Source organism: Besnoitia besnoiti, chromosome XI, assembly GCF_002563875.1.
Source record: "Besnoitia besnoiti strain Bb-Ger1 chromosome XI, whole genome shotgun sequence".
NCBI classification, from domain to species: domain Eukaryota; phylum Apicomplexa; class Conoidasida; order Eucoccidiorida; family Sarcocystidae; genus Besnoitia; species Besnoitia besnoiti.
The window spans coordinates 1,148,425-1,159,379 of NC_042366.1; the positions used below are offsets into that span (position 1 = coordinate 1,148,425).

The 10,955-nt window shown below is 59.7% G+C and overlaps 2 protein-coding genes across 2 annotated transcripts; one reads left to right on the forward strand and one right to left on the reverse strand.

Annotated features, from left to right (window-relative positions):
• Positions 1-1,204: 1,204 nt before the first annotated feature.
• On the reverse strand, positions 1,205-4,081 carry BESB_020490 (uncharacterized protein; the record flags this gene model as incomplete). Its single annotated transcript, XM_029360758.1, has 1 exon — positions 1,205-4,081. The coding sequence occupies one exon, from the start codon at positions 4,079-4,081 to the stop codon at positions 1,205-1,207; it is 2,877 nt and encodes a 958-aa protein (XP_029216117.1).
• A 2,270-nt stretch (positions 4,082-6,351) lies between these two features.
• On the forward strand, positions 6,352-8,677 carry BESB_020500 (ribosomal protein RPL19; the record flags this gene model as incomplete). Its single annotated transcript, XM_029360759.1, has 4 exons — positions 6,352-6,516; positions 7,412-7,517; positions 7,896-8,139; positions 8,467-8,677. The coding sequence occupies 4 exons, from the start codon at positions 6,352-6,354 to the stop codon at positions 8,675-8,677; spliced, it is 726 nt and encodes a 241-aa protein (XP_029216118.1).
• Positions 8,678-10,955: the final 2,278 nt, after the last annotated feature.

A 10,955-nucleotide genomic window follows, 5' to 3' on the forward strand; every position in this document is an offset into this window, starting at 1 on the left:
TCTCAACGAGAGACTCACACAGTTTCTTCCCATCACATGTTCCACTCTCTGCGTGCAAGAGCCAAACGCTTCACCTGAGAGCCAGCACCTACAAGGCACGGTGAGGAAGAAAGCTACCTCGAGAAGGCGACGCCGGTATGCGTCAGCAATGCCCCCAAGCCAAGACATCGTTTCCTCGTCGCTACACTTTCTGTCCCCTTCACAGCTGCCTTCGTTCCTCAGGCCGTTTGGCTTTGCACTCCCGTGTGTATAGAGACCGCGACGCGATTGTCCGAAGGCAGACGTAGCAGCACCTTCATTTGCACCCTCCATGCTCTGCCCAGCGTTCACGGTATCCGTGCGTGGCGACAAAAGGCACAGTCGAGAGAAACAAACGCTTTCGTCTGCTGCTGTATTTATCAGTCGGAGCTCCTTCTGCCCACAATGTTATTGAGATGCTGCCACGGCTCGACAGTCCACAAAACAAATCCCACGCCGCGCACGATCTGTCCGTGCCTGCCGTCGCCTTCATCCCCCCCTCCTCTGTTTCTCGTGGGTGTTGCGGCTACACTCCACGCGACCGAATTCCTCTCTGCCGTCTGTTTCGCTTTTCCTCCTGTTCCACCATTTCCACTCGTCAAAGGAACGTACGCTGACGCGTGGCCTGTCCCTGACGAGTCTCCAACCTTCTCAGTTCGAGATCCTTCACACGGACCTTGCGCACGCCTAGGCCCCACCTTGCAGATTCGACTGGGAGCCTCGCAGATCTCCCTCCCCACTGGCACATGCTTTACGTCCTACACGGTTGCGCCGCCCATATGTAGCATCACCTCGTCTTGGCGTTCGCCTCCCGGTTTCAACCGTGGGCTCGGGAAAGGCTCACTGCGTTTTCCCTCTCGAGTTCGCGCTGACGAGGCGCTGCCCGCGCTTCAGAGTTTACGTCTGCCCGTCGCCCGCCCCTCCCCCCCCTCCGCCCACCCCTGGCATCACCCCTACGACTCTCCCTTCGTTCGTCCCTCTTTCTGAATTTACCTCCCGCCTCCTCTCCCCGTTGCGCAGACTCTCTGGAAGGACGAGCCTGCCCCCCTCCCCCTCTTCTATCCACATTGGCCTCCATTAAAGGACGAGAAGCACGGCTGCGTGCCTCCTCTGTGCGTCGAGGCTGCGTTTGGATCTTGTGCTGCCTTTGATGATGTGCTTCGAGTGCACCAACCCTCCAACATGGTTACTGCCCTCCGGTTAATGGTCGGTTAAAGCCCTCAGCCCCGGCGCTGCCGAACCCGGCCCCCTGTGGCCGCCCCCCTGCGAGGCCGCCAGCCAGGGACCCAATGCCGCCCACCGCCGACGCACCCGTAAACCCAGCGCGGCTTCCAAATATGCCGCCCAGGCTCGTCGGCCGGCTGCCCAGGCCGACCCCTCCGGCGAGCGATCCGCCGAGGAGGCCCGAGGCCGCAGTCATGACCGCGCGAGTCCCCATGCCCAGAGAGCCTCTGAGGCCTCCACCCAGGGTGCTGGCAATCCCGCTGCCTGGTCCGCCTGCCACGGCCGCCGCCAGCTGCTCCAGGCGCGCCATCTTCTGCTGCTCCTCTGTGACGATGCGTCGCTTGGCTTCAACATCCTTGTGAAGCTCTCGGACCTCGCTCTCCAGAACCGCAAACCTCCTCTGCTGGTCCTGCTTATCGCGCTCTGCGTCCTGCAGACGCCCGCGCTCGAGCGCGAGCTGGACCTCAATTTCGCGGACTACGTCACTCGGACCGACGGATTCCTCCTCCACTATGCTTCCGATTGCCGACGAAGAGGCGCCGAGCCCGCCAAACATCGACGAGCCTATCGTGGAGCCGCCCGCGCCGCCCACGCCGCCCCAGCGACCCGGCATCCTTCTCTCCGTGCTCAGGCGCTGCTCCAGCTGTCGAATCTGTCTCTGCAGCGTCAACACAACCGCCCGCGCCTCCTTCAGCCTCCCGTCGGCTTCCGCAACGTCGCGCTGCTTCGCCTCCAGCTCTGCCAAGAGGCTGAGGATCTCAGCCTCGAGGCGCTCCAGCGCTGCGGGGTCTGCGAGCGTGCGCGTCTCTTTCGCCAGGAGATCCAGCTTGCGCATGAAGTCCTGGGAGGCCTGGAACCGCTGGCGAAGCGCCGACGAGGCCTGCAGCACTTGGTGCTTGTACGACGAAAAAAATCTCGTCATTTCGCCGACGAGGCCCGAATTCAGCTGGGTGAGGACCTCGCGTGTCAGCGGAATGGAGTTCAGGCCCTCGCCAAAGACAACCGCGACCTTCTCCACTTCAGTGACGTCCGTGCTGAGTTGTTTCATGCTTTCCTCTAGCTTCTGCAGGGTGACCTGCAGCGTGCTGAATTCGCCGGAGAGCTCCGCGTACATTTGCGCGAAAACGACGCGGTCCTGGGACGCCATTTTGGCTGTGTTGACGGCGTGTTCCTCGATGTGCTGGCAGGACTGGAAGAATTCTTGATAACTCTGCTCCAGCTCCTGCGCCTTGCTTTGCACGGCCGCGTACTCTCTCGCGAGAGTCTCGGTGACGACGCCGAGACGGGCAATCGCCTTCGCCTGGAGTTCCTCGCCGGCGAAGTTCAGCGCGAGCAGCTTGGCGTCGACTTCTTGCTCAAACTTCGCGAGGCGCTCCTTCGACTCCTTTAGACTCATCTGGTAGGAGCGCAGGTACTCGCTGTAGCCTTGCTGCTGACTCTCAAAGAGCGCGCCACTGGGCGCAGTGCTCAACGTCGTGTCCGCCCGCGCGAGAACTTCCTCGAGCTGCGCCAGCACTGCGGTCACGTCCGTCGCGCGCTGCCGAATAGTGACGACCGCCTGCGCACTCTGCTCCTGCGTGACGCTGGTCTGCTGGATGGCCTGGAAGGCGCGCTGGATCTCCGACTTGCCTCCCGCAACTCGCTCCAGCGCCTGGCGCTCGTCCGTGAGCTTCTCGAGCAACTGTTCAATCGAGAAGAAGTTCGCCGCGATGACCTGCATGGTCTCCCCGAGGACGGCCATGCCCGCCTTGGCTTCCGTCAGGTGCGCACTGACAACCTCGTAGTGCTTCTTGCCCTCTTCGAAGCGCATGGTTTCATCGTGGAGGTCCCGGTGAATCTGCTCCAGCTCCGCCTGCTGCTGCGCGCGCAGCGCGTTGATGCGGTTGTCGTAGGTCATTTTGTGCTCCTCCTGGTACTGCCTGAGGAGCGTGTTGGCCTCGTCGACGATCGCGCCCACGTCTGCCTCGTGCTTCGCTTTGAGCGCACGCAGTCTCTCGTTGACTGCGGCCTCGAAGGCCTGGTCGCGAACGGGCACGTTGACGCCGCCCGCGGCCGCGGGCCCCTGGACAGGCTCGCTGTCCGCCCCCGAGACGCGCACGCTGTCGGTTGACTTTGTGTGCACGCCGCGCGCCTGGTGTCCCTCGTCGCGGCTGCCCTGAGCCGCAGGCGACACCGTCCGGCCGACCGAGCCTTCGCCGAGGGCGTCCTTGCTGGCGGCCCCGCCGTGCACGTCCTTCTTTCTGCGCTTCTTCTCGCGCAGCTTCAGCATCGCCCTCTTGTACCGCACGGGAAGTTCAATATGCTTGCCGAGCACCTGCGAGAAAAGCGCCTGAGCCTCAATCACCAGCTGGAGGCCGCGCTCGCGGAAGACGTCTGGCAAGCTGTCTTCGTCGTTCCCCGCCTCCTCTTTCGCCTGCAAATAGTGATCCATCTCCTCCGCCAGCGCCTCAAACTCGGCGCTGCGGCCTGCGCGCCGGAACGCATTCTTGACTGTTTTGTACTGCAGGCCGAAAATCGCGCAAAGCGCCCGTGCTCCGATGCGCCAGCCCTGGTTCGCTGCGCGCTTCATCACCGCGAAGAACCCCGCGGCGTCCGCCGGCTGCAGCCCCCCCGCCCCCCCGCGCCCGTCAGGCGACGCCGACTCCAGAAGGAGGCCGAAAAGAACCACCCCTGCCGCGAACGCCAGCGCCACCAACACACGACGGCCGCGCCGTGCCGCGCCACACGGCCTACAACGGAGCAGGCGAGACTCCCCCCCCGTCTCGGCACGCCCCGCCCGAGGCGACGCATCCGCGGCCGCCGCCGGAAGAGACGCGCGGCCGCCGGGAGACGGGCGCATTTTGAGACGGGTGCGGGCCTGCAAGGACGCGAAATGCCACACGCCAGACGACAACCCCAGATAGTGGCCCGACACGCGATTTGGGCACACACACACCCGACGGCAGAGCCAGCCCAACTCGAAGATACTGAAACGCGCGCAGGCGGTCCTGCCACAGCTGCCGGCCGACGCCGGGACATGCAACGAGGGACACTCTTCCGCGGGAGACGAGGCGCGTTGTGAGTCGACGACACAGATCGCTGACACACGCGCTCAAGAAAGAGGACGCAGAGTAGGTGTGCAAAACGCCGCCGAAACAGAAATCGCGGCCGCCCGACCATGAAGCAGATGTGCTTGACGCGCTCAACGGAAGAGACGGATGTAAAGGCGAGTTCTTTGCAGCGGATTCACGCGAAGAAAGCGTACTCGTAACTCCAGACACGGCGAGACAAGGTGGTGGGCGAAGTTGGAATCGACGAAACAAGCGGTGCGTCCTCTCCAATAGTGGACGCGTAAGGGCTCCACTGTGAGTCCTCAAAAGAAGGGCTTCCAGCACTCACTTCCGGCTGGAAGCACGACCGCGACGAGAAAAAGGCTCATTCCCCAGTCGCAAGAACGCACTTCGAACAACCGAGGAGGCCACAAACTTGTGGGACGCACGTAGAGACGCCTACCCCAGGCATGCGGCGCTGACCCAAGCAGGGGCGGGAAACAGCGGATTCCAGGCGGTAGCCCAATCCAGGCAGCGACAGAGAGACATCCAGAGGAAGACCGATGAAAATGACCGAGTAAGCGCGGGTGTCTCCTCGAGAGTAAAGCTCGGCAGGCCGCGGTTCGCCTGCACCATACCCGCCAGTACCGCTGCGGTGTAGGTTCAGCGAGGGCACCCCGAGAGAGGCAGAAAAAAAGACTCGCAAACACGTCACCGAGAAACGTGCAGGAGGCCTTACCGGGGGACCACCAGTCGATCGGTGTACAGAAGTCAAGAAATAGGAGAAAGACATCGAGGAGTCGCAGGAGATCGAACCAGGCCTCCCCCTTGCTGACTGTGGAGATCGCAAGGCCCCGAGTGAGTCGCGTGGCCCCCAGGGTGCGAGATGCAATGCGTTGTCGGCGGCGCTTCTTACCTGTGCCTTCCTTCGCTTGAATCCAACGAGGTCCTCTGCTAACCGGATCCACTCTGTACACGGGAAGCCACGTGAGGCCGCGATTTCGCAAAAATGATTCGTCGCCCGGTCGACGACTGTACAAAGTCTCTGCAAGGGTACAACTGGATGTATCGACGATTCAGCAGCCGCTCGAGGAAGTGAGACGGCGGCCACCGACGCGCCGCTGATGTTTTTCCGCTGTTCTCCCGCCGCCGCAGCGAGAGAGAGGAGGTGAGACGCCAAGGTGAAGAATCGCTCTCGGCAAAACAAAGAAGAAAGCTGACCAATGCGGAGGGTCGAGAAAAAGCACATGCCGCTGTCGGCAGGAGGCCGCCCGCGACGACCGCAGCAGCGTGCCTGTTGTCCCCCTTGCAGATCCGAACTCCCTCGTGCCGCGCACATTCGGGTACCCGCTGCCTGCCTCCACGCACGCGCGTCTGGTACAGCCTCTCGTCAGAAGGCCCCCCCCCTTCCCCCCGCCTGTTTCCGCTGCTTTCTCGCAGTCTCTCCGCTGTGGTCGGGGCTGCTCCTCGCGCAGCCACGCGCGTGACCTCGCCTTCCTTGTGCGCACGCCTCTGCCCTGCCTCTAAACCCCAGTCGTTCGCCTCTAAAACCTCAGCCTCCTGCAGAAGTCTCCGCTGCGGGTAGATTCCGCGCACGCACGCTCAACCTGAGCCGCTGCGAGGCTGCTCGCTGTGGGCGAGCGCCTGCGGGGCGGACACGCGCCGCGCAGTCTGCCCGGGACAGCTGAGACAGAGCGCGTTGTCGCAAGTGTGCGCATCCCTCCAAGAATGCGCAACTCGATTCTCTCGCGCGCGAAAAGGCACAGCCCCTCCTTCTTCCTCCCTCTATATAAGGGTGCCCCCGGAAATTGCGCGCGCGGTCCGTGAATTCGGCTTGTAGGCGGCGAGGAGGGAAAATAGAGGCGACGCGCAAAAGAGGGCGGGTACGACGCCTGCTCTTGAATTTTTCCTGCTTTGCCCGCATTTGTTGCTACTGTAGACAGAGGGTTGGTGTACGACACGCCTCGCGCGCCGGGTCGCGAGCTTGCGTGTTGTTTTTTGGAATGTACGACGGCCGTGTTCCATTTCCTCTTTTCTCTTTTTCTCTCTCTTCCACGTCGTCGCCTACCTCTTTGTAAAAATGGTGAGTGCTTCACGAGGTCGACAGAGTGTCCGAAACGCTCTGGTTTTGCGCTACGTGGTCACAGTCGGTCATCCCACACTGCTTGACGTTGGCCGGCGTATCTTCTTCCAAACTGGGGTGAACATGGGTGTTTCCAATTTTTTTGACTTCGGCTCCTGGATGGTACTCCCTTTTCTCGTGCTTCGGAAATCAATAAACTTGGCTGTGGGGTGTCAGCGGGACGATCGTTCCCAGAGGCGAGATTTGCTACTCTGCGGCGTCCCCCCTGTCCCTGCCCATGCTCCACGCGTGGTTTCTCGACACGGGTTGACTCTTTCCTCTTACTTCTCTGCGAGCGAAACATGCATATCTAAAAATATAATGTGGTCTCCAAGGTGATTGGGGTAGGGTTTTCCTCTGAAGGGTGGTTCCGATGCTCCCTGTTGAGGGCATGCAGTCCGCTCTCTCCGGGCCCAGCCGACGGGTTTCTGTAGAACCCTCGCTCCCGAAGTTTCCTGAGGAATTCCCCTTTTTTCTGGAAATGGGGAGGAGGCAAACCAGTGAAACACCAGTTGGCTTCTTCGCCGCTCTCGGTAGAATGCCACCAGCTGGCGGGGTGCGGATTTGGCGGGGCGAAGTCGCTGCAGCCCGGGGCAAACGTCCGTGTTGGTTTCGAATTCCTTTTCTGAGGGGGAAGCAATATCTTGGTGAACTATGGAACGTTGGCTCTGTAGCAGTCACGTTTGCTTTGTTGCCGCGGTTATGCTCATTTTGTCACCGGTGTACGTACACCGTTCTGTAGGACTGACGCGAACGAGCGTGGCGGATGTCGTCGGCGAAACGCGATCGTCTGTGCTTCATACCGACGGTTTTGTTCCAAGTTTGTGTGGCTGTTTTTGTCCAGCAGCCGTTGTCGAGCCTGCTGCAGTTGTGGGGGCCGCATTCTAGTTCGCGGAAGGCGGCCGCAATGCTACCCTCGGCTGCGCGGCACTCGGCGGTCCTTGTACCTCGGGAGCATGATCTGATCCAGTTTTTTGACGCAATCCGTCCACGCGTGTGCTGCGTTTGGATGTTTCAGTCTCTCCAACTTCAGAAGCGGCTGGCGGCGTCCATCCTCAAGTGCGGCCAACGCCGCATTTGGATGGACCCGAACGAGACGAGCGACATTTCGATGGCTAACTCCCGTAAGTTCTTATCGGCTCGTGGAACCCCGCGTAGTTTTGCTGCTTTATGATGCGTTTCGTGTACATCGCACCAACTAACCGCGGAGCCTTCCCTTCCGAATCTGCGACGACTTAGTGACGCGTTGCTGTCCGCCGCCAAGAGTGCCGTCTCGAGGGCGTGGATGGCGCTGACCTGTGGAAGTAAGAACCGTTGGGCTCCTTTGTGGTGGGCACATTAGCTCTGCGTTTGATCGCTTCGCAGCTGTTGCAGGGGCGGCAGAGGGGGGCCGTAGGAAGGGTGCACTTCTCCGCTGGGAGGGCGGCGAGGAGTCTCTTCGAGGACCGTCGCTCGATATTTTCTTTGTGCTGCGCGTCTGTTGCGGCGTTTTCGTTCTACAGGCTTCAGCATCCGTAAACTGGTGAAGGACAACCTGATCATCCGCAAGGCCGTCGCCGTTCACTCTCGCTACCGCGTGCGCCAGTACCATGAGGCTAAGAGACTGGGTCGACACATGGGCAAGGGAAAAAGAAAGGGAACGCGCGAGGCAAGGCTCCCGGCCAAGGTTCTCTGGATGAGGCGTCAGCGTGTCCTCCGACGTCTCCTCAAGAAGTACAGAGACAACAAAAAGATCGACAAGCACATGTACGTCACTCGACTCCCTGCAGTGGACGTGCAACCCCCCATGTCTCCCGATCTCACGGTGCACAGGCAGCTCAGCGACGACGCGTGAAGGAGCAGCCCGTCAGCGTTTTCTGCAGCGTCAAAGGGCGGGAGGCGGGACATTTAGCCGGGCCGGTCTTCTGGAGTCGTCGGCAACCGCCGTTTCATTTCCTAGTCTTTGGCGCGTTCGCCATGTCGTGTGGGCGGTTTTCGGGTCTCGAGGAGGCGCCTGAGTCCAGATATGTTTGCGAGGGTTCAGTCCGTCTGTTGCATCGCGGGCGCGTTTCTGGTCTGGTCGGTGGTGTGCAGGTACCATAGCATGTACATGCGTTGCAAGGGTAACCAGTTTAAGAACAAGCGCGTGCTGATCGAGGCCATCCACAACGAGAAGAATCTGAAATTGAAGGAGAAGGCTCTCCAGGAGCAGCTCGAGGCTCGCAAGTCGAAGGCTGCCGCCGTCAAGGAGAAGAGAAGGATGAAGGAGATGAAGAAGGACGCCACCCTCTCTGCGTCTGCGTAAACGACCAAGACACGGAGAGCTCCACAAAGCATAGGAGGGGAAGGTCTGATCTTTCTCTCCTGGGATATGGCGACTACTGGTTTTTGTCCGACGAAACCACGCTCTTCTCTCCAAATACCACAAGCATACGTTGTATGCAGTGCGTCGCGCGCGTGTCTCCTAGGTCTGCCAACCTTGTGTGAAAGTATCGACATTCAAGGTGTAGTTGGGTGAGTCTGGCGAAGGTCACCTGCGGGCGGGCGTTGCGCAGACCCCACACAACGCTTGTCCCCGGAACTACGTATAACTGTGTATTGTGGACTTTTCTTCGGTTATTTTCTGTCTCTTTCTCCCGTTAAACTCTTGTTCGCTTCCCACTGCCGCATGGAGGCCCAGGAGTAGGCCGTCGGCACCATGCCGGCGCATACGCAGAGGCACCCGCTCTGCCGGCTTCCACCATTGCCCAAGCCTCCTTTGTTTTTCATCTGGTTGACCGGGGGCATCTCAGCCGAATTTCTGTGCCTACAGCGGTGCGTCCCGTAGATCTCCGAGCGTTTTTACACCGTAATCCTTATGCATACGTATATATCATACATATGCATATATGTATATAACCCACAAGTAGCACGGTTAAACAGCGATCAGCGCAGCATTCCGTTCAGACGAGAGTTATTTAGAAAGCAGTACCGCCGAGAACTCAAGCGTATATCGTTCACGGAGTTAGGCCTGCAGGCCAACGCGGGGAGCAGCGTAGCGGCCGCGCGCGTCACAGAACGGCTCTGGGCTGTGTATGTAAAAGCACGGAGCTGTTCCCGACGCACTCAGGAATATCGCAGCTGTGCGATGGATGCTTCTTTTGACCACCGTGAAGCAGACGGGGAGAAGTGAAATGCATTTCGTTAGACGACGGTCTTCGTGGCAACGGCGTCCGCCCGTATGCCTTCAGTCCCAGTTCTGTATCGATATTTCGTATTGGCAACGGCACGCTGCAGATGAGTCTCCAAACATAGACGTATATACACCCTGACACGTTCGCATATATCAGCAAGCTGCTTCTCTCGCCTTTTCTTTCTCAAATCGATAGGTTGGAGCTTGGCGCAGCTCCACGTTCTCGCGATCCCAGCGGCCGAACTCCAGCCTGTCTCTCACCCAAGGATATGCGTCCTTGGCGCGGGGCGGTCTGACTGGCAGATGCATTAAGCAGCTGAATGTCATCGCTGCGCAGTTCATCCGTCGAGACTCGCATCTACGAATCTGTTACCAGTGCCGCTCCCGTTCGTACGGCTCGCCGTGAAGTGCGAATATCGACGCATCGATTCGGTCCGCTGTTTCCGCTTGCAGACTGAATCAGCTGATTTGACAGCGCGTATATATTTGTACGGTAGGTTCAACATCAACTGGCGCTGCCAGGTGTCGCGTGATACGGAGACAGCAGCCAGACAAGCGCTTTTTTTCGCATGCAGTCTGCTGTCCGTGTGCGCGAAAAGCGTCAGCTGTGCAGTTGTATACCCGGTGGCAGAAGACTGACCAAGCTTTCCCTCTCGGAAGAAGCCAAGGCGAACGGTATTATCTTCTCTTTGTCGCTGTTCCCTCCGGCTGCTGCTTGAGAGTTCGTTTCAAGGCCGCGATGGCCGCTTTGCCTCCCTCTCGTCGTCGTTTTCACGGTTCTGAACCGCCGGCACCGCGGCAACAGTGTCGGCGACAGACGTCTGTGCCGTTATGTCTTTACTCGCCCAACAGTTACACTCTCTATCTACCCTGGCGTTGTCTCTCTCTTGCCTTGCATCTGCCTTCCGTATGCTCGCCAGATAAGCCAAATGTCATTTTTAGACCTCCGCCGCTAAGGAAAATAGAAAGTTCTCTCTCGCGCCCGCTCGTGCTACACACTGAACAGACAACGCTCGCGTCAGCAGCTGAGCTCCGGCTTACGGGGTATTCGATCCTTACTTCTTTTCTTGCTGTTCCCTTTCGGTTTGTCACCGCGAAACTGGACCTAGTCTTGCCTCCAAGCCGTTTGAACGGTGCGGAAGACCCAAAGAAACTTTTCCGAACGCTCTGCATCTGCTACCCTGTCGCCAGAGCCCTCAAGGCTTTCAGGTAGCTCAAGCCCTTACTAGTGTTCTCCGCTGTCGATCTTTCTGATCCACCCAGTCGCCACGATACGGGAAAATCTGAGACCTAGGAAGGTCTGAAAACAGAGCGCAGCGACGATTTATGAGGGTCGCCAGGCTATACGCTGGGGGTGGAGAGAAGAAAACGGCGAAGCCAACAGGAGAGGCGTCGTATCTGCAGCGTGAGC